Source organism: Podospora pseudoanserina, chromosome 6 (genome assembly GCF_035222485.1).
Source record: "Podospora pseudoanserina strain CBS 124.78 chromosome 6, whole genome shotgun sequence".
Taxonomy (NCBI): domain Eukaryota; kingdom Fungi; phylum Ascomycota; class Sordariomycetes; order Sordariales; family Podosporaceae; genus Podospora; species Podospora pseudoanserina.
The window spans coordinates 729,182-749,402 of NC_085925.1; the positions used below are offsets into that span (position 1 = coordinate 729,182).

Below are 20,221 nucleotides of genomic sequence, written 5' to 3' on the forward strand. Positions count from 1 at the left end.
CCTCTTCCCTGTCAATGTCATCAGGGTCCCCTTCCAATTGGCAACGCACGGACCATGATCTTGATCCCACCAGCAACTTGGCTGCTGGCTGAGTGCTTGGCTCTGACGCCGTCGCTGAGCGCGTAAATCTCGGCTGAGAGAGCCTGCTTTCGCTCCCCGCCTTACACAATCACCAACTACTACTTCTCGACCGAGATTGGCTGCTATAAGCTCTGCTGCTGCTATTCTCGGCCTGCCCTTGATTTGATACCCCCGAGATCACTATCACTCCGTGTGTAACAAGCATCATTCGACGAAAACAAACGACCGTCCAGAACACACTTGCGCAATACCTCGTCCCCTCCCCTCCCTCCCTCCCCACCAACCCCCTAATTCCAGAACCATGACCGCAGCGCCAAAGCCGGGCCCGGCGAATCTCCGACCCGGAGCCGGTCTCGACGAGTGGCTCGAAGAAGCAAAACAATGCCACTACCTACCAGAGTCTGTCATGAAGCAGCTCTGCGAAATGGTCAAAGAGGTCCTGATGGAGGAGTCCAACATCCAACCAGTAGTCACCCCTGTCACCATCTGCGGCGACATTCATGGCCAGTTCTACGATCTCCTAGAGCTCTTCCGAGTGGCTGGTGGCATGCCGGGCGACAACAACGTCCAGGCGCCCCAGACAGTCACAGCAGTCATCACATCCGACGACATTGAGCCCCCGAGCGAAATCACCGATCCCAAGCTGCAAAAGAAGGTCATAAATTCTGGCCCAGCCCCAATAAGTACAGATCCAAACGAAACGATCGTCGAGGGGGACACAACCACCGAGGCCATCCTCCCTCCAAACGAGGGGCTCACCCAGTCAGCAGACACCAAGTTTGTCTTTTTGGGCGATTTCGTCGACAGAGGGTATTTCAGTCTGGAAACATTTACTCTCTTAATGTGTCTAAAAGCCAAGTCCGGATCTCTCTTCCCTTTCTGAGCCCAACCCCCACTAACATCCCTTCCTAGATACCCCGACAGAATAGTCCTCGTCCGCGGCAACCACGAATCCCGTCAAATCACCCAAGTCTACGGCTTCTACGAAGAATGCCAGCAAAAATACGGCAACGCCTCCGTTTGGAAGGCCTGCTGCCAAGTCTTTGACTTTCTAGTCCTCGCGGCAATCGTGGACGGGACCGTCCTGTGCGTCCACGGCGGCCTGTCGCCCGAAATTAGAACCATCGACCAGATCCGTGTTGTGGCTAGAGCGCAGGAGATCCCGCATGAAGGTGCGTTTTGCGATTTGGTGTGGAGTGACCCGGAGGATATCGACACGTGGGCGGTGAGCCCGAGAGGAGCAGGTTGGCTGTTTGGCGATAAGGTCGCTACCGAGTTTAACCACGTGAATGGGCTGAAGACGATTGCGAGGGCGCATCAGTTGGTGAATGAGGGTTACAAGGTATGTGTTTTTCGGGATTGTGTGTGTCTGGGGGGTTTGAGGGATGTTTGCTAATGATATTGTTAGTATCACTTCAGCGAACGGTCGGTGGTGACGGTCTGGTCAGCACCGAATTACTGCTATCGCTGTGGTAATGTGGCGTCGATCATGACGGTGGACGAGCAGCTCAATACCAAGTTTAGCATCTTCTCGGCTGTGCCGGATGATCAGCGCCATGTGCCAGCTGGGAGGAGAGGGCCGGGTGATTACTTCCTGTAGAGGGAGGCAGGGGGGGGAGGAGGGCTATCGATCCTGGGGTAGCAACCAACCACGGGATAACGTGTTGTAGCGTCTTGTCGGCTAAGAGACCTGTTTTGATGCGGTGTACGAGGGAAACCGGCGTTTTACATGTTGTTATATTTGTCGGGGCACACGGCAATTGATTTTTTTTTTGGACGGGATGATGAATAACTGGGATGAACATTTGATAAACTACTAGCATTGAGTTGGGTTGGTTGATTGGTCATTTTTGGGAGGGTGGGAGAAAGAGATGCTTGTATATTGTATACTGTCACTTTTTTCATCAAGCGGACCTTTTTGAGGGGTGTTTGAACTATTGAGTGGCTTTGGGCTTTCTGATATACCCGATTTTTGTTGTATTACCTACTTTTTTTGGGGTTAAAAAAAGAAGACAGACGGGGGGATGGAGATGTCTTGGAGCCCAAGCGTTTCTGAAGAACTGAAGTGTTGAAAGGTACAAAGAAAGCTGAGTATTTTGATATCTATAAGTTTGATGCTCTCTATACATGATGGGAAATTCTCAATGCTCGTTCTGAGCCGTGGAAAGCCAAAAAAATAAAATAAGAACTAAATGTTAAAAGATGGTCAAGAGAAAGCAAAAACGCCCCGTATTATGCCTGTCCCACCATCACCCCCGTTGCACCCTTCGTACTCCACGGCCCCCCACATCTAGCGTATAATACCCAATCTTCACTTCGTAGTTAAACTATTACTCTTCGCACCTCCACCCCCTTCCCCTTCTCCTTCTTCTCCTCCACCACAACCTTCACCCCGGGCAGTCGTCCCAAACTGCCAGATGACCCCTCCCCTATCCCACCAGACCCAGATTGATCACTCCCCGAACTCCCAACCCTCTTCCCCTGGATAACCACTTGTTTTTCCCCCCCAGCCCGGTCACTCACCCTCTCCAGAATCCTCGCCTGTGACCGTCTCCGTTGCTCCTCAATCTTTTGCTGCTGCTCCTCCTTCCGCTGCCGGATCGCAAGACAAAACTTGGAGTTGGACCTGATCTTGTCCCCCTGCCAGAGAAACACAAAGGGAATAGCACACATGAGCGTGCTCACGCCCCCAAGCAGCGAGCAAGCACCGCTTATCCCCAACTTCTCAAACATGGGGAGAGTAGCCAAAGGCAAGACAGTAGCGAGCAAAGAGCGGGAGGTTGACGCGGCAGCGTTGGCAGACGCGGCGTAGACTTCGTACGCGTCGGTCAAATAGTTCCTATCCCCATCACACCCAACATCAGTAACTATCAGGGGAAGGGGGGTTAGGAGAGGGGGACAAACAAGAGAGCCTGGAAAATACACATAAACCCCACCCCAAACGGCACCCCCGCCAGCATCGGCACAAAAAAGTGAACCCCCTCCTTCGCCGTCCATCCCAACCAAAAAAGACTAATCACAAACATCGGCCCCCCGACACACGCGAGCGGTAACCGTCTGTACTCCTCCTGTCTAGTCCACGCCTTGTTCCTCGCCATCGCCGACCTCAGAACACTATCCCACACAAAAAAGATCGGCAACGCGAGTAAGCACCCCGCCCCAACGGCCAGATACGTCAACCCGCACTCCCCCGGCGAGAGCCCATAAACCCCAGTGAAAATGATCGGAAACGCCTCAAAACACATGTAAAAGATGGCATAACAAAGCGCGAGGTAAGCACACGAAGTATTAACGATCGGCTCCGTGACGAGCATCTTGATGGGCCGGTATAAAACAACAGTCGTCAACTCCCTGAACGACTTCTTCTCCATCTCATGCAGCGCCACCACCCTAGCCTTGGCGTCATGAAGGCGAATCTCCTCAGCGCGTCGCTTGAGGAGGACAGGACCATATGTTTCTGGGAGGAAGAACAAGGGGACAAGTGTGCATCCCGCGTAAATAAGTCCAATCCAAAACGCCCACCTCCAACCGATTGTTTCGGAGCAGTAGCCTGATATGATTGGGGCGAGTAAAGGCCCGGAGACGGTCGTCATGAAGAATAACCCCATGTTCCTCCCTCGAGTGCGAGGGTTGGGGGAGATGTCGGCGATTATCCCTGGGACGATGGCGATGGGGGCGGAGGCGAAGGTTCCGGTTAGGAGGCGGAAGATGAGGAACATGATCCAGCTGTTTGCGAGGGCGGTTGCGAGGGTGAAGGCGGTGAATATTAGGAAGGTGATCATTGTTGGGATTTTGCGGCCGAATTGCTCGGAAAGGGGGGCCCAGAGGATGGGGCCCATGACGTAGCCGATCAGATAGACGGAGATGGGGAGGACTTGTTGGGATTCGTTGGTAATGTCCCATTTGTCTGAGATAAAAGGCAGGGCGTTGGCTGGGAGGGCAGAGCCCATGGTTGAGTTGATGATGAGCATCATGCAAGTGATGAGGATGCAGGCTTTCTTGCCGGGGGACCACTCGTGCGGGTTGCCCGTGTCGTGGTCGGGTTCCCAGGAGACGATCATTTCTTCTTCATCGTCCGAGGTGGCGTGGCTGGAGGCGTAGTATGGAAAGGGGGTAGAAGTGGCGGGGGACTTTTTGAGGGAAGAGCTTTTGGTGAGGGTTCCGGTTGGTGGTTGGGGGTATTGGGTTTGTTCTTGCTGTTGCTGTTGAGCGGGTTCAAAGGCCGCGATATCAAGCTCGCCGGCGAGAATGCTCATGCATGTTGGGCAGCGAGGATGAGCCTGCTCTGGAACCTGGGGTTCTTCCCGGTTCTCCCCACTGCTCTCGCCAACATCTCGCGCGGGCTGCGTGCTTGCCATTGACACCCCTCGGCCCTCAGTGCCTCCAGCGGCGGCCAGGATAGCCTGGACTTCCTCTTTCGACAAGCCCAGAATATCAAAGGAGCACTCCCGTTTCACCGATCCATCGGGTGATACCACTCGCTGGCACATATCTGGTGTAGAAACTGTGGCACGAAGAGCGGATGGTGGGCGAGCTCGTGTGGTCCTGATTAACGGAAACGCTCTGGGGACCTGCGTCAGAGTTACTTCTTCCGAGACCGTTTCGATCGCGTCTTTCTCCTGTGGTGCTTCGACCTGTTTCTCACTCTCCCGGATAGCTTCTTCGTCTTTGGGTTCCTTAACTACGGGTTCATCAGACTTCTCGGGAACATCAAGTGTTGTATGAGTGTCATGATAGCTCTGGAAGGATGGCCTGTGGTGAACATCGTCTCCTCCGTCGTACTGGCTGCTGGTTCGTTGTGGCTCTTCCATGGCGATCAGGAAGCTTGATCGACTACCCAAAATCTACAGCCAGGAGGTGAAGGTTGGGTGTGGAGGACAGGGCCCTGGTGATTGTAAAAGAGTGTATTGGTCGAAATGTCAGTCACCAAGTCTGGCCAGAAGCAAAAATCCAACTCCGGGGAGCAGAAGATCAAATATCCCATCCACAGCTCGAGAGAGCGTGGACAGACGGCGCCATGGGCGAGCTGAAGCAACCGATCACACATGTCAGAGTGTAGCCCGCAACACCAGAAATAAGGCCACCAAGGTAGTTGGTTGCCGGGCATCACTGTGCATATTCTCCTGAAAAGCTTGAAAAAGACCCTAGGAGAGGTAGTGTGTTGGTCCTCTGTAACCATCGGGTCGGTGATAGCCCGGCTGCCGTTGAACTAGCTTTCGAAAAGAGGGGACTAATGGGTCTAATGTCCCATCTAGTAGGACAGAGTTAGAACGGCGTCGATGTGATAATGTGCACCACGAGACTGGGCCAACTGCAGGCCCGACGAAGGTGAGGTGAGCTGCCTTCTTTTCGGCGATAGCATTGCATCTCGACTCCTGTAGGGTGTGTGAGTTGGCGGTGAGCTGTCATGATCTACCATATCGTGACAATAGACGAAGACAGCACCAGGTATCTCAGAGGCCCGGCCGAGAAATAAGGAGTCATCTGCAGGACTTGGCGGTCAATTGTCAAGTCCCGCACCCTGCATTTATGGGTGTCGGGTATCTGAACACCCACTATAGCACAGCTCGAAGATGTAGTACGTGGTGGCTACTTCACAAGGGGACCTTCCCCCTGATTGGGGCTGAAACTGGCCCATGGAAAGGGTATCTGGAACGCGCAAGGCTCAGTCGTAGGGCCAAATTACCGGGCCGTAGCATCGAGGTCTTGCTACTAAGTTTTGACGCGTTCCTAGCGGGATGATGTCAAAGCCACGTCTGTGGGACATTAACAAAGCAAGTCATAATGGAGGTTCAGATTGGATTTCTTGATATTGCGCGCAAGACGGGATGCTATGTGCATTAGCAATGCCCAACCCGACTATCGTGCTTGGATGTAGCTTACGAATTACTACACCCAGACCCCTTCATGAACGAATCTCCAATGGCATTGTAGCCAGTAGATCAAATGAGTCCCGAACAAGTGGTGATGTGTCGGCCTCTCTCCTCCATCCCAAACCAGGCGTCGAGTTGGCCACAGGGTGGTTTCTCAAACTGAGATCATTGCCCCATCGTTTTCCTGCAAGATTCACAGAGTCAGGAGATGTCGGGGAACGGTGGCAGGTGAAAAGTGCAGACGTCGGGCAGCGGAATGCGGGGAGCCATCACCGCTGACATGCAGTAAGATGTTTCACATGTCTCGCAAAGAAGAGCTGTCCATTTCCTCCCATCATGTCTCGAGATTGATAGTCTTTCCAAATCGCGCATACAGCTCCACCTTCAGCTGCGTCATTTCCTCCCGAATGGTGGCCATCTTGTCCTCCAACTCCCCGATTTCCTCCTCAATCTTGGCTGTTGAGAGGCCAAGGAGCTCCTGTGCCTGTGGTAGCGGCAGGTGGAAGAAGGCGTCTCCAATCTTGTACCTGGTAAATGTCAGAGCATGTGGCGGGAGATAATGATGCAGGAAGCAGAGAAAAACTCACGGAACAAGGTCATCCTCGTCGGCGAGCTCAAGCTCCGTCGTGATGTCGTCAAGCTCTTCCTTTTCTTTCTGTGCGGGGTTCAGCAAGGCTAGTTTCTGAAGCTGTGAACAGAGTTGTCTCACGTTTTTTACTTTGAGCTCCTCCTCGAGTGTGAGTTCGTGGGAGTGGAGGCGGCTGAATTTGTTGATCTTGTCCTGATCCTCACGGCGGACCTCGATCTCATCCCCTACTGCATCCTCCTCCTCCTTGGTCAACTGGGTGAGAGTGAGCAATGTTGGCAGCAGAATTCACAGGCCCATCGATGGAAATCTTACCATTCTCCTGCTCAAATTCATCTTGGCGAGTTTTGTCTATTTTCCTCTATTCCACGCAACGAGGATATCTGGAAGTTCAAGAAGGGCTGTCGTCTTGGTCAGGCAGAAAGCTGTCGTTCAACTCAGTGGGATGGGGGGGACCCCACCATCAGAGATCTACAAGGTTGAAGGTGGGGCGAGGTCTGTTTATTCTCCGATTGGCCAGACACCTTTGAACCCTGCAAGTCAACAAACAAGCACCAGCACTTCTTTCATCAATCATCAACCTCGTTTTCTCAATTCTCCTTGAACGGTGTCGGTCTTTCATCTCATTTATCTATTGCTATCTTCAAGAGTCACTGTGTGCCACGCGTTTTGTCAACAATTCCAGCAGTCAAAATGCCCGGTCAAAAGCTGTATCCACGCGCGACAGTCAAGAAAATCGTTAAGGCTCACTCCAATTGCAGCGTGAGCAAGAACGCAGATGTCATGGTATGCCATTTTCAAGTCTTTATTCACGCGTGTTTTTGGGACTAACCAGGATTTAGATCTTTCTGGATTACATGCTGTTTATGCAAAAGTAAGCTCATCATCACCCATCCCCATGAGATGGCACATACTGACTGAAAGTAGTCTGGTGAAAGAAGCCTCCATTGAAGCCAAAAAGGGTGGTGAAAAGGGCATCACGGCACGCAGTGTGAAGAAGGTGACGGCGGTAAGCAACCCTACTCTCGTTTGCAAAACACTGGCTGACCTTGTGTTTTCTAGGATTCATTGGCCAAGTTCAAAGGATGAATGACAAGGCGACAAGGCCAAGGGACCCAAAACTAGTTTTGCCGTTGGCTTCGTATTATTGTATGCAGAGAATGGCTTGATGACGCCGTGTCTGTTCACTGAGGTCCGCTCAAAGCCCGGCAGAGTGGGGATCAACCCGGCCGGGACGGAGCCCGCGACCGAGAGAGAGATCGGGTGTGGGGAGGTGTGCACCGAGATGGATGAATGCGAATATCTCGGAGTAGGAGACATTGTGTGACTGCAAATCAGAACACTTTATGTCTATAGGTGGGTACCATGCAGCTGGTAATCAAACCAATATAGATGGTTGAGTAGGCACCCGTTGTCTATGGTTATGCTGCCTTGTTGTTTCCTGCTGCTTCTGCACGGTTCCAAACCCTCAGCCTGAGCCTCCAAAGGGCAGCCAATCGTGTGTGAGGCGTGGACGGCTTGGCCCATGCTTTCAGAAATCCGGGGCGGGAAGGAGCTCCCAAAAGAAAGAAAGCACGCCGCTTGCTTTTGCAGCTTCAAATTTTCAAGTCAACTCTTTATTTACTTGATACCTTGCCTACATAAACCTACCAATCTCTGTTTTTTCCGATTTCTGCTGAGAAGTCGTGAGCCAATCTCGAATTGCCACCATTTCTTGCATCCCACCTCCCACCTCCTCCCACCAAGTAACCTAGCCACCGACTCCATCCGTCTGGTCTCTACCCCACAATTAGCGGCGCCTTAAGACCAGAGCTCTCTGTTTGGGCTGAACACTCACCACAACACCACAGCTCAATTGTACTATTCACATCCAACCGCCATGGCTCCCACTACTGTCCAGAATCCTCCGGCGCCCGTCGAGTCCAAAACCGCCCAGAAGAAGAAGGCCAAGGCCACTGCTGCTGTCAAGGCCGCTGCCGGCACCGAGTCTCCTGCCCCTGCTTCCGTTGCTGGCGGCGAGAACCCAGATGACAGCTCTGAGAATGGCTACATCCGCGAGCTTTCCAAGTAGGCAGTATCCCCAGACAAAATGAGTCGATTCAATTGCTGACGCATCGTGCTTGCAGGAACATCCGCAACCTCAACAAGAAGATCGTAAGTTGGCTGTCACGCCACTCCCACCTCGCTTGCTCCCATCCGCTGACCGATTTCCCAGTCCAATGGTGCCAGAATCGAGAATTTGATCAACGAGCATAGTGGCAAGTCGCTCGAGGAGCTCGTAGCTGCCAAGATCATCAATGCCGACCAGGCTGCCTCGCACCTGAAACGGCCCTCCCTTCAGAACCAGCTCGCCCAGTTCGAGAAGGAGCTTGCCATGCACAAGCAGATCGAGGCCGACCACCGTTCCCGTCTGAGCCAGCTGGAGACTACGCTGAAGGAGAAGTTCGAGAAGGAGAAGGAGGAGCTTGTTGCTGAGACAAAGCAAAAGGTCGAGGCCGAGGCCGACGAAAAACTGAGGGGCTACCTTTTGGCTCTTTCGCAGTTCCTTCGTCTCGCTGCTGCCCGCCGTCTCGCCGAGGCTGATAGCTCGATTGATGAGAATGCGGCTATCGAAGGTGTTCTTCTCCATATCTACTGTGGTGATAATGATTCCGTCACCGAGATGCTCAAGTTGGTCCAGGGATCAGATGAGCGCGTCCTTGGTGTTGAGGGGAGGTTACTGAAGACTACCTGCAAGTTGCTGATCAGTCGCTATTGTCAAAGGTGTGCTAACTCTTTGTAGTTGCCGATATCAAGGAGGAGGCTTATGCCCATCTGAACCCAAACTACAAGCGTCCCAAGCCAGCCGAGCCCGAGTTTGCGGAAGAGCTGAAGTTGGACGAGTACGAGTCGACGGTTTTGGTCGAGACTGACCCAACAGTTGCCAATGCCGGTCTCACCGAGGTTGACGATGGCTCTGCCGTCGCTTTGACAAACGGCCATGGCCAGGACGCCTCGTCTGCTAGCGGCGGTGCTCCCGGCAACGCCGATGTCGCCGACAGCGCCGCCAATGCCGCTGGCGAGAACCAGTGGGATACCGGCAACACCATCTCGGACTCGCAGGAATGGGTTAGTGTCAACGTTCCCCGCGATCTCGGCGAGACGGAGACCGGTGCGGCCGCTACGCCTGCCCAGCCTACTGCCCCGGTTACCAACCAGTCGTGGGCTGACGAGCATCCCGAGACGGCGGCCGAGGCTACCACCCCTGCCGATGATGGATTTCACCAGGTCCCGAGCCGCAGCCGTGGCAGCCGTGATGGTGGCCACCGTGGTCGTGGCGGTTTCCGTGGCCGCGGTGGTGGTTTCCGCGGTGATGGCCGTGGACGCGGTCGTGGCCGTGGTGGTGATCGCGGGGGTTTCCCCTCGCGTCCTCGCCGGGAAGAAAGCCAGGGTTAGTAATCCTGGTCTGATCGTTTCTGGGATGGGCGCACACAGGGTTGATCTCGTCTCGCATCTCTGGTTGACCAGAGTGTTCGTCGTTGTGCATTTCATGGTTTTGACGGCGTTTCCCATATGATTGCACGCACACATACCAAAAACAGGAATTCACACAGGAGCATGGCTTGTATGAGATTTTTAGAAAGAGAAAAAGGAGGGTTGCTTAATTTTCATTGCGGCCGCTTCTCCGGGCCTTAATTGGCAATGTACATTACAAAGGGCATCAACAAAAAACGGAATCTGGAGGGAAACATCATGGGTGGCGCGGCGGAGAGATATGGTGGCAACTACAGGACATGAAATGGCGGGGCGGACGGATTTTATGAACAGGGTGAACAACATAATCAAGCAAAGTCCTAGGACGACACGGGACTTGCGAGACAAGCTTAATTAGGTTGGGCGTTTGTGAACTGCGGTTTATTTTTTGGTTTTTTTTTTATGGGCGCAGGTATGGAACGAGTTGCTTGTCTGGTGGGCTCTCTGGCTCTCTTATTGAAGGGGGAAAAAAGGGGGTCTGGAGTTGTATCATAGGATGGGCGAAAATAAATACTTGGCTCATACTATTATTTGCGTGTGAATTGTGTTGTTGATTTTTGATGTCCCTGTCGCACCACCAAAACCATACACCCAACAGCAACAGAGCCACGGTCCAATCAGGGCTGAAAGACACCTCTCGACGTGGTGATTTCTTTACTTGAACCCCCTGAACGGTGTCCCCAGGGCTCTCCCCTTGTCGTCGAATTTAACGCCTTCTCTTCTGAGGAGTTCTTTTTTCTCGATGAGGGTGTCTACGCCTCCTACACCGTCGGGGCTTTTGCGGGAGATTTTGCCTTTGAAGCCGCCTAGGGAGTTGCCTGTTGCTAGGACACGGTGGCTTTATCCTCGAGTTAGCTTTCAAGTATGATGGAAGGGGGGGCAAACATACCAGGGAACCCCGGGAGCAAAGGGGTTTTTCCTTAGGGCGTTGCCGACTGCTCGGGGGGAAGACTTCAGATGTGTGGACATTAAGGCGTAGGTTGTGAAGGAGCCTGAGGGGATGGTGAGGAGGAGGTGGTAGACTTTTTTTTCGAAGGGGGTGATTTTGGGGGAGGTGTTGATTAGGGTTTTGTAGTTTGGGGGTTGGGGGGCGGTGGAGATGGAGGAGTGTTTTCTTTCGGTGGTGGTTGTGGTGGTGGCGGTGGTTGTGAGGAGAGGGGTTGTTGTTGATGGGGGTGTGGGAGGGAAGAATGCTGGGGAGTCTCTGGGGGAGGGGAATGTGAAGGGGGTCGTTGGGGGGGCTGTTAGGGTTGTCATTGTGGCGTTGATTGGGCGGTTGATTCAAATTGTGGTTAGGAGATGATGGAGGGAATGTCGATTATTGCTGTGAAGTAAAGCTCCGGGATGAGATGGGGTGGCGATTTTATGGAGTTGATCAACGAAGCACAAAAATCTGGAGCAAAAATGATATTGCGTCAGCGGATGAATGGAGGTGTAAGAAGTTATTCCAAATTCTTGTGAGGAAAGTCGAACGGTGATCTTTGTCCATGATTACCAAGACGGACCGATGTCACTCCAAGGGCGCGTCTCATCAAGCGTGCACGTGGCTAGGAAGCGCGTCGATGGTGCGCTGTCACGTGATGCCACCCTCTTGATATCGATGAGACGGTCTTCAGCTCGTGGTCGATAGAACAACAAACAGGAAGAAAGTGGAATATTCAACCCTTTGCGGTTCGTATTATTCATACCGATCTATTCAGATGGTACACACTCAAGGTTTCTTCGCCATTGGACAAGCAGGAGCTCACCGCTCGTTCTTTCCTCGTTCACAGAGCCTCGGTCAGAAACCGGGCAACAGGAAAGTGCAACTGGCATTTGTTGGCAGTTTCTGTTAACCCGAAGGGTGATTCGAGGCCAGAGACCCTTCTTATTTGTTGACTAGGCTTCCCACTTCAGGTTTTACTCCTTGAGAGGTTGCATTCGACCAATTCCATAGACGCTCACTAAAATCTTCGTTTGTGATTTCAACGACAGAAGTCGTTCAAATCCATCACAATACCATATACCATCAATCAAGATACCAGCAACCAAGTTTCCGCTCCCAAATAAATCACGAGCAGCTGTAAGCCAAACGCTCAAGTTTCATGTGACGCAGATGTAACAGTGGCGCAAGAAGGCACGGAAAGATGGTGTCGACCCCGCGACGCCCGGCCAAGCTGGTGACCGTCCCGCCAACTGAATATATTACCCTATCTTACCCATTAGCAGACCCTACATGATCAATCTTGTCATCTTTCGACTCTTGGTTAACTAAACTTACCATGAACCGCAAAATCGAATGCCGGAGTGATGGGTGTGGAAATGAGGTCTTATTCAAGCCCACTCTTGAGGGGGGCTTCAACATCCATCAGCCGAACTTAGACCACTACCACTATCGCGATCATAGGAGATCGGTAGCTGGTGGGCGACATCTTTCTCCTTATTGCAAGCAACGTAAGGTCCCTTGCTTAGACATTGTGATGATGAGAAAGCGAACTGAGATGCGGTAGACACTTGTGTTCACTTCCACCGTGAAGAGTGCTGTACTAATAAGAAGCCTCCCCATGACACCGTCTGTGCTGTTCGTATGTTGATCCTGAAATGTCAACCTGTCGTGTGATATGATGGTGATTAACAATGCCATCAGACACGAGATGTCCCATCCCGGACTGTCATCAAGCTCGGGCTCAGTTTCTCGACCCTAACTTTGACCCCCTTTCGAATGCTGTGCCGAGATATGCTCGCTATGAAGTGTGTGCTGACCGTATGTCTTTTCTCTCGGTAACCAAAGCTTTGATTGCTTGCTGACTGTGGTTGTGAAGACAAATGCATTGTTCCGAGGTGCGCACAGCGAAGAGCGTCGACTGGTACTACCTTCTGTCAGACTCGTGAGTATTTCCCTCCAATTCTGACACACAGAATGGTTACTGATATCATCAAGATGGGTGCAGAGCAGACGGATGTGGCAACGAGCGCCAGGACCAGCTTGAGTGTTGTGAGAAGCGTATGTGCAACCTCATTCTCTTCAAACTCTACGAAAGACGGTACTGATATGATAGCTCAAAAGACCGATGTCACGCCAGGGGCTGCGACTTGGTTGTGGAAGGCAACCATACCCTCTGTGCTCACCGTGGGTGCCACCGCTGAATCCCATCATGGACAGCTGCTAACCACCAAATGCAGATATGACATGCGAGATGAACGGCTGCGGAGGAGCAAAGCATTTTGAACCCAACAAGAAGGAATATTTGCCGTATTGCACCAACCGTATGTCCCTGCTTATTCATGAGTTTTTGTGTCCAGTCTAACCATGAAATTTTTCAGATTCCACCTGCCCAGTTGCCCGATGTAAGCAGACGAGACTGGACCGACAGTCAGCTTTCTGCGATGACCATACCTGTCGAGAGAGGGGTTGCAACAAGAGCGCCAGAGTGAAGCCGTATTGTGATGATCGTTAGTCTTCCCCGTCCCCGTAACTGCAACCGAGACTGACTTTGGACAGATCGATGTGCGGAAATCGACTGCGCCTATCCTATCGCCGACAAAACTGGAAGGTTTTGCCCATTGCGTAAGAGATGTTTGCTTTGCCTTGACAAGTTGTACCGGATGCTAACACGAGAACAGATACTTGCCGAGCCGAAGACTGCCTAGAGTTCGTCAACAGTTTCTCCATATACTGTCAATCCCGTGAGACCTTCTTATCTGACCGCCTCTCCGGCAGATAGCAGATACTGACATCAAATAGACGGCTGCTCCAAACCCAAATGCCTCCAACAATCCATCGTCGAGTACCTCTGCCTAGACCGTAAGCCCACCCCTTCTCCCCAGAAACCGCCAACTAATTAACAAAATAGACCTCAAAAAACACTACACCGCCCTCGGCCGCCGCTCAGCCCTAACCCCAGCCTCCTCCCAATTCGGTACCGTCGCAACAAGCACCATAGCAGAGGACGACGATTCCTCCACTTCAGACGACAACGACGAGAGACGCCCAGGAATAAGGAATAAACCCCCTAGCCTGAAAGGCGCCTACCCGTCCACTTCGACGTTTAGCACCACCCACAGCCATACAAGATCAGCACCCATCTTTGCCCCTAACTCCAATTCTGGCAGCGGTGGAGGCAAAGAGACACCATTGACTATGAGGCCGAGCACAACACTCCAGATTCATACTCAGAATAATACATCTGACCCTCATCACCCCTCGCCGTCGCAAAAGGGCCCGGGGTTTTACAAGGTGAACACTGCTGCTGATGGTGGTGGTGGTAGTGGTGGTGGTGATGGGGAGAGTGTTAGGGCACCGTCGCCCAAGCTTGTGCCTATGCCTCTGCCTGTTCCGAGCGACGATGGGAAGACAGGTTCGAGGCCGAAGCTCATGGAGGATATAGAGGGTATGGTGTACAATCCTGAGAGGGGGTGCTGGGAGTAGTGGCCGTGCTAATTTATCTGTTGATTATTCCCATTTGTGAGATTGGAGGAGTTTGAACGGAGAGAATCGTCCTTGATCGATTGCAAAGGATAATTTATTATACCGTGATTTAACCGTGACCTATCCCCAACACGACAAATCGTGCCCAACTCTATGATCCCCCTTCCCCATTACTTGCCCAAGCGTGAGAATCTCTATGATTGATTGTAATTTTTTTTATATAAAAAAGTGGGGAAAAAAAAGGCCCGGAGTCCGACACAAGAAAAGTGAACAGCGGCCTTTCCTACTATAGCAAACCAAACACCAAACTTTAGTATAATAGCGTAAGGCTAGAACAACCTGGAACCCCGAATAGATAGCCCTTAACCAGACTTTTTACTTAAGGGCCACCCGTTCGGGGCTATTCCAGCCTCACGTTACTAGGCTAATTTTTGTTTTATCACAGTAGAAAAGGTCACTGTTCCCGTCTCTCGCGTAGGGCTCCGGCTCTTTTTCCTTTTTTTTTTTTTTTTTTTTTTTTTTTTTTAAAAAAAATAAAATAAAAAAAAACCTAACTTTATACCCACTATAGGCTCATGGGGAATGTCGATCGTTCAGTTACGCCACCACCTCACGCAAACGCAATGACACTCCAGCCAAACATCCTCCTCCCCATCCATTCCCCTTGTCCACCCCTTCAATAGATCCTGACCGACCCCTTTTAATCCCCAGTATCAACCTCCAAATCAACCTGCACCCCATTACTAACCCCGTAATCCCCCAGCGTGATATGATCCTTAAACGGCCTCTCCCCCTGCCTCTTGAGCAAAATCTCGTGCGGCTCCCGGCCAACCTTCATGGCGACCATAATCTTGAACTGGCCGACCGTGTCGGAGGGAAAAGCGGGGATCTGGGCTTTGGTGCCCAGTCTATCATTCACCGTAACGACAATCATTTCTTCTTGTGGCGCGGTGGGTTGCCTGGGCTTCTCCTTCTTTTCCTCTCTTGGCTTATCCCTTGGTCTGTCCCGTCGTGGCGAGCGCTCTCGTCTTGGGGAGCGGCGCCTGTCACGAGTGGCATCCCGTTCCCGGGGGGCAGCAGCAGAGTCTCGGTCTCGTCTGGTCGGGGAGCGATTTTGCCTCGAACGATCATTGTTGCTGTCGCGGTCTCTATCCCGTCTATCATCCCGATCGCGATCACGCCGGGGCGAGCGGTCGCGGTAGCCGCGCTGGAGGTTCTTGTCGCTGCTGTCTCGACCGCCGCCGTCGCGACTGTCTTCGCTAGTAGTAGGACGTTTCTCTTTCCATTTGAACCCGCCGCTGGCTTTTGGTCGTCTAGGCGGGGATCGACTTCGTGATCGTGACCGGCGACGAGGTGGTGGGTCTGCATCCGCCATTTGGGGATTTGTTGTGGTTGTTGAGAGGAAAGAAGAAGAAAATAGCGGTCGCAGGTTGGAGGAGGGCCTTCAAGGTGCAGAGGCACCTTAGCAGTGACGAAATTTAGGTGGGGCGCCCGGTTTGGGGTCGGTCAAGTGGCAGATGCCAAAGAGGAAAAAAGGTGAGCAAGAACATGTTAAACTAGCTAGGTAGCCATTAACAATAGAGCAATATGCTTCAAGAAGATACCTAGATAGATCCGTACGGTCTCCAACTCGCACAGAAGAGGAGAAATTCAAGAGTTGCGTATCCAAGTTTTATGGAATCGTACAAGCTGCCTGATAGACAACAAGGCGTACACACCATGCCCGAGCATTTGGCGAACACATACTTGAACAATATTGAAAAGGAGCTCCCTAGGTAGATTTCAAACACTGTAAACAGTTGGCAGTCTGGGTGTCATTCTATCCGCAGCATCCAAAACTCGTCCCCAAAGAGCTCTTACTTCAAACCAAATCACAAAGCAATAAGACAAAGCTAGGCCAAAACGTTTATTCTTTTATGCACCAGAGGTCTACATGAACACAATAGGCACCTCCTTTTTCGCCCTTTTGCCTTTTTATCATCACGATGTAAAAATGCAGCGCTTCACATGCATTAAGTATCGCAGACCACACCAGACAAATGCCCCCGTAGACGCCGCCATTACTCCGAATCCAAACGCCGAAGAGTCAACAACAAGCCCAAAAATATGCCGAAAGGAGTATCATACAATAGAAGATATAGAGAGAGAGAGAGAGGAAGCTGAAGGGTAAGGAACAAGAGAAGTTACAGAGCAATTCGAGGTAGCAAAGCCAGACCGCTTTACTCCTTGCTGTGCTTCTTCTTCTTCTTCTTATGCTCCTTCTCCTTTACTGGCGCCGCCTCCTCCTCATCATCATCGTGCTTGCGCTTGGAGCTCTTGGTCTTGGCTGGGCTTTCGGTCTCTTCTGTTGACTCCTTGGACTTCTTCTTCTCCTTCTTGTCCTTCTTCTCGCTCTTGTCCTTCTTCTCCTTCTTTTCCTTCTTTTCCTTCTTCTCCTTCTTGCTGGCCTTCTCCTCATCGGCAGGCGCGTCCTCCATCTCGACCTCCTCAATGAGGGGCTTGGCAGTCTCGGCCTCAGCGGCGACACCGTCGGCATCGGCGTTGTATTTGCGGGCCTCCTTGATGTCCCACTTGGGGACAGTGATGTTGTTGGGGTTGGGGCCGAGCTTGGTGGAGATGGGCTTGCCCTCCATCAAGCGCAGGCTGTTCTCGAGCTTGGCGCGAGACTTGATGCCGAGCTCGGCGCGAGTCTCATCATCGACATCCTCGTCGAACTCGGAAAGAGCATCAGTGCGCACACCAAGGGCGACCTTGGCGGCGAGCTGACGGGCAATCTTACCCTTGTTGTTACCAGAAGCCTGGCCAACGAGGGAGGCGTGGTAGATGAGACCATACTTGGGGGTCGCGTGCTTGGTCTTGAGGGCACGGAAAAGAGCCTTTTCGGCACCGAGAATCTGGATGGTAGAACCGGGGTTCTTGGCCAAGCTGATGAGGGAACCAGCGTGGGCAATAAGACGAGCACCAACAAGGGCGCCGAGAAGCTCGGTCATGTTGGGGGAGATGGCCTTCATGCGGTTCTCGAGGTACTCGGAAAGCTGCTTGCGGTACTCGGAAAGAGCAATGACACGTTCAGCGAGAAGCTTGATGTTGTTGAGATCCTCCTCGTTGATCTCGGTACCCATGGAAATATCAGCGGCAGACTTGACGGCAGCCTCGATTTCGTGAGGGAGAATTTCGGAAAGGTCGGTCTCAGGAGCGTTGGTGCGGACACCCAGAGTAACGATAATCCTGGCATAAGAGAGGTTGTCGGGCAAAATCTTGGCCAACTCGGGGAAGTGCCAGCCGTACCATTCCTTGACGCGCATGGCATAGGTGTTGAGCTCCTTGTCCAAATCGTCAAGAAGGGAAACGGCGTGGACAATCATGATGTCGACCTTCTCGGGAGAGAACTTGAGCTTGTGGCGGGAGAGGGAGTGGGCCAGACCCAGAGACATCTCCTTGAAGTTTTCAGGGAGCATGCCGGGGACAAGCTCGGGAAGATGTTGTCTGATGGCGCGGAAGAGCTCATTCGTGGTGCTATCGGAGATGGGCTTGATGTTGAGCTCAGGCAGCTTCTTGATGGAGGCGCCAAGCTTGCTCTCGGCAACGGCAAGGGTGACCTTCTTCTCATCCTTGAACTCATTGAGGAGGTTCTGGAGGCGTGGTGTGACCTTGCCTTCTACGAGGCCCGAGATTTCCTCGAGAGCCGAGGCGGCGCTGTCGAATTTGGCAAACTCCTTGTACTTGATCCTATTGCGATGGTTGGTACTGGTTCTTGCTGTCAAGGTTTTTCGGTGGCTGGGTGGAAACTTACTCCTTGACGATTTTCTCAGTGGTGGAAAGACGGTCGGTCAGGTTGTCGTCCTCCAAGAGCTTCTTGTCGGAAGCCTTGAAAAGGCCATAACTGCATTGGCGAGTTAGCTGTCATGTTCAATGCCGGCTCAGGTGTGTCGCGACTCTTGTTCAAGTCAAGCAGTCGCAATCGCGTCTCTACAGAAGGGCCCATTGAACAGTCGGCACTTACCCGGCGCTGGTTTCGGTAAGAATGAAAAGACCCATGGCGACAAAGTGCGATGCTGAGCCGATGTGCTCCTGCAGTTGTCGTGGGAAGTGGTGGGAAACAGCTGTCGATGGGTGCCGTTCTTTCTGTTCACCAGAACCTTCAAGCAGCAGCAAAAAAAAAAAGTCAAGAGCGAAAGATCAATTTTTTTTACCACCAGTTGGAGTTCGCAGGTGGGGGCAGTGTGGGCCCGTGCGTTGTACCAAGGTGCTTTTTAGACTTCACCGCAGGCACCACAAAGCCAAGCCAAGAGCTGACTGAGGCTTGATGGCTGCTGTTGCGTCGTCGTTGTTACTGCACGGTCCACCTACCTACTACACCTTGAGACCAACCAAGACAACCAAGTTCCCATCACACATCAACGCCGCCTTGAGCCGCGCCTCACCTTCAAGCTTCCTCTCCAACAACACTTAGGAGACTCACTCTCTGTCACGGTCATCTAAACCTCCAAGCTTCAGATCAACATTGCCCAACATGGAGGGCCTCTTTTTCAACGTCAACAATGGGTATGTAACATAACACCTCCATATGTATCTGCATGATGCATCACTTACCCCAAGGATCCCCATCACTGACACTGACACCCCCCCGCAAAGCTACCTGGAGGGCATCATCCGCGGCTACCGCAACGGCCTCCTCACCAGCACAAACTACACCAACATGACCCAATGCGAAACCATCGACGACCTCAAACTCCAGCTCGGCCCCGCATACGGCGACTTTCTGTCCACCCTGCCCCCCAACCCATCCACCTCCAGTCTCGCCACAAAGACAACCGAGAAGCTCGTCTCCGAGTTCCGCTACGTTCGTGCCAACGCAGTGGGCTCCCTCGCCAAGTTCATGGATTACATCACCTACGGGTACATGATTGACAATGTCGCCCTCCTCATCACTGGCACCCTCCACGAGCGCGACACCCGCGAGCTCCTCGATCGGTGCCACCCCCTGGGTTGGTTCGAGACCATGCCTGTTCTTTGTGTGGCCACCAACATCGAGGAGCTCTACAACAGCGTTCTCATCGAAACCCCCTTGGCCCCTTACTTCAAAGGCAGCCTCTCCCACCAAGACCTGGACGAGCTCAACATTGAAATCGTGAGAAACACACTCTACAAGAACTACCTGGAGGATTTCTACAACTTTGTCAACACCCACCCCGACATGGCGGGCACCCCGACAAGCGAGGTCATGACGGAAATTCTCGAGTTTGAGGCGGACAGGCGGGCGATCAACATCACGTTGAACTCGTTTGGGACGGAGCTGTCGAAGCAGGACCGTAACAAGTTGTATCCCACTTTTGGTCGGCTTTATCCCGAGGGGACGTTGATGTTGTCGAGGGCGGATGATTTTGAAGGGGTGAGGCTTGCGGTGGAGGGGGTGCACGATTACAAGTCGTTTTTTGAGGCTGCGGGACTAGGAGGTGGTCCGGGGGGACCGGGGAATATGGGAGGGGGTTCGGGGTCGGATGGGAAGAGCTTGGAGGATATGTTCTATCAGAAGGAGATGGAGATATGCAAGGGGGCGTTTACGAGGCAGTTTGGGGCGAGTATTATTTATGCTTTTGTTAAGCTGAAGGAGCAGGTATGTTTTTCCTCTTTGCTTTTTCATAAATGGTTATGGAACTAACACGATGAATAGGAGGTCCGCAATATTCAGTGGATATCTGAGTGCATAGCTCAGAACCAAAAGGAGCGCATTGGTAATTACATCAGTGTGTTCTGACC

At 52.4% G+C, this 20,221-nt stretch overlaps 11 protein-coding genes across 11 annotated transcripts; 6 read left to right on the plus strand and 5 right to left on the minus strand.

The window, feature by feature from the left end:
* The first annotated feature begins 59 nt into the window (after positions 1-59).
* Positions 60-2,323, plus strand: SIT4_2 (sporulation-induced protein). Its single transcript, XM_062948992.1, has 3 exons — positions 60-939; positions 994-1,423; positions 1,490-2,323. The coding sequence occupies exons 1-3, from the start codon at positions 383-385 to the stop codon at positions 1,679-1,681; spliced, it is 1,179 nt and encodes a 392-aa protein (XP_062797209.1). The 5' UTR covers positions 60-382; the 3' UTR covers positions 1,682-2,323.
* An 80-nt stretch (positions 2,324-2,403) lies between these two features.
* Positions 2,404-4,892, minus strand: QC764_604840 (uncharacterized protein; the record flags this gene model as incomplete). The annotated part of the gene is made up of 2 exons (XM_062948993.1): positions 2,404-2,920; positions 2,986-4,892. 2 exons carry the CDS (start codon positions 4,890-4,892, stop codon positions 2,404-2,406), a joined length of 2,424 nt encoding a protein of 807 aa, XP_062797210.1.
* A 1,091-nt stretch (positions 4,893-5,983) lies between these two features.
* Positions 5,984-7,629, plus strand: QC764_604860 (uncharacterized protein; the record flags this gene model as incomplete). Its single annotated transcript, XM_062948995.1, has 4 exons — positions 5,984-7,326; positions 7,383-7,414; positions 7,465-7,549; positions 7,603-7,629. The coding sequence occupies exons 1-4, from the start codon at positions 7,234-7,236 to the stop codon at positions 7,627-7,629; spliced, it is 237 nt and encodes a 78-aa protein (XP_062797211.1). The 5' UTR covers positions 5,984-7,233.
* Positions 6,289-6,971, minus strand: QC764_604850 (uncharacterized protein; the record flags this gene model as incomplete). The annotated part of the gene is made up of 4 exons (XM_062948994.1): positions 6,856-6,971; positions 6,664-6,795; positions 6,542-6,609; positions 6,289-6,481 (listed from the first exon to the last, which is right to left on the minus strand). The coding sequence occupies exons 1-4, from the start codon at positions 6,874-6,876 to the stop codon at positions 6,289-6,291; spliced, it is 414 nt and encodes a 137-aa protein (XP_062797212.1). The 5' UTR covers positions 6,877-6,971.
* A 790-nt stretch (positions 7,630-8,419) lies between the features above and the next one.
* Positions 8,420-9,975, plus strand: QC764_604870 (uncharacterized protein; the record flags this gene model as incomplete). Its single annotated transcript, XM_062948996.1, has 4 exons — positions 8,420-8,607; positions 8,667-8,694; positions 8,756-9,272; positions 9,323-9,975. 4 exons carry the CDS (start codon positions 8,420-8,422, stop codon positions 9,973-9,975), a joined length of 1,386 nt encoding a protein of 461 aa, XP_062797213.1.
* A 561-nt stretch (positions 9,976-10,536) lies between these two features.
* Positions 10,537-12,014, minus strand: QC764_604880 (uncharacterized protein). Its single transcript, XM_062948997.1, has 2 exons — positions 10,943-12,014; positions 10,537-10,891 (listed from the first exon to the last, which is right to left on the minus strand). The coding sequence occupies exons 1-2, from the start codon at positions 11,308-11,310 to the stop codon at positions 10,708-10,710; spliced, it is 552 nt and encodes a 183-aa protein (XP_062797214.1). The 5' UTR covers positions 11,311-12,014; the 3' UTR covers positions 10,537-10,707.
* On the plus strand, positions 11,561-12,232 carry QC764_0089890 (uncharacterized protein; the record flags this gene model as incomplete). The annotated part of the gene is made up of 3 exons (XM_062940907.1): positions 11,561-11,618; positions 11,696-11,832; positions 12,170-12,232. The coding sequence occupies 3 exons, from the start codon at positions 11,561-11,563 to the stop codon at positions 12,230-12,232; spliced, it is 258 nt and encodes an 85-aa protein (XP_062797215.1).
* Positions 12,233-12,314: 82 nt separating this feature from the next.
* On the plus strand, positions 12,315-14,605 carry QC764_604890 (uncharacterized protein; the record flags this gene model as incomplete). Its single annotated transcript, XM_062948998.1, has 12 exons — positions 12,315-12,486; positions 12,543-12,617; positions 12,680-12,796; positions 12,855-12,920; positions 12,974-13,036; positions 13,100-13,162; positions 13,216-13,299; positions 13,357-13,485; positions 13,535-13,600; positions 13,657-13,719; positions 13,778-13,837; positions 13,887-14,605. The coding sequence occupies 12 exons, from the start codon at positions 12,315-12,317 to the stop codon at positions 14,459-14,461; spliced, it is 1,533 nt and encodes a 510-aa protein (XP_062797216.1). The 3' UTR covers positions 14,462-14,605.
* Positions 14,606-15,161: 556 nt separating this feature from the next.
* HUB1 (ubiquitin-like modifier hub1) lies at positions 15,162-15,836 on the minus strand (the record flags this gene model as incomplete). Its single annotated transcript, XM_062948999.1, has 1 exon — positions 15,162-15,836. The coding sequence occupies one exon, from the start codon at positions 15,834-15,836 to the stop codon at positions 15,162-15,164; it is 675 nt and encodes a 224-aa protein (XP_062797217.1).
* Positions 15,837-16,343: 507 nt separating this feature from the next.
* NOP58 (Nucleolar protein 58) lies at positions 16,344-18,726 on the minus strand. Its single transcript, XM_062949000.1, has 3 exons — positions 18,465-18,726; positions 18,255-18,344; positions 16,344-18,190 (listed from the first exon to the last, which is right to left on the minus strand). Exons 1-3 carry the CDS (start codon positions 18,497-18,499, stop codon positions 16,681-16,683), a joined length of 1,635 nt encoding a protein of 544 aa, XP_062797218.1. The 5' UTR covers positions 18,500-18,726; the 3' UTR covers positions 16,344-16,680.
* On the plus strand, positions 18,504-20,219 carry VMA6 (H(+)-transporting V0 sector ATPase subunit d; the record flags this gene model as incomplete). Its single annotated transcript, XM_062949001.1, has 3 exons — positions 18,504-19,006; positions 19,097-20,078; positions 20,136-20,219. Exons 1-3 carry the CDS (start codon positions 18,975-18,977, stop codon positions 20,217-20,219), a joined length of 1,098 nt encoding a protein of 365 aa, XP_062797219.1. The 5' UTR covers positions 18,504-18,974.
* Positions 20,220-20,221: the final 2 nt, after the last annotated feature.

Coding starts and splice junctions, on each gene's coding strand:
- SIT4_2 (XM_062948992.1), top strand. CDS start 383: ATGACCGCAGCGCCAAAGCCGGGCCCGGCGAATCTCCGACCCGGAGCC. Junction 940..993: donor TTAATGTGTCTAAAAGCCAA/GTCCGGATCTCT, acceptor ATCCCTTCCTAG/ATACCCCGACAGAATAGTCC. Junction 1,424..1,489: donor TGGTGAATGAGGGTTACAAG/GTATGTGTTTTT, acceptor TGATATTGTTAG/TATCACTTCAGCGAACGGTC.
- QC764_604880 (XM_062948997.1), bottom strand. CDS start 11,310: ATGACAACCCTAACAGCCCCCCCAACGACCCCCTTCACATTCCCCTCC. Junction 10,892..10,942: donor TTTGCTCCCGGGGTTCCCTG/GTATGTTTGCCC, acceptor TCGAGGATAAAG/CCACCGTGTCCTAGCAACAG.
- NOP58 (XM_062949000.1), bottom strand. CDS start 18,499: ATGGGTCTTTTCATTCTTACCGAAACCAGCGCCGG. Junction 18,345..18,464: donor CTTACCGAAACCAGCGCCGG/GTAAGTGCCGAC, acceptor TCGCCAATGCAG/TTATGGCCTTTTCAAGGCTT. Junction 18,191..18,254: donor ACTGAGAAAATCGTCAAGGA/GTAAGTTTCCAC, acceptor CCATCGCAATAG/GATCAAGTACAAGGAGTTTG.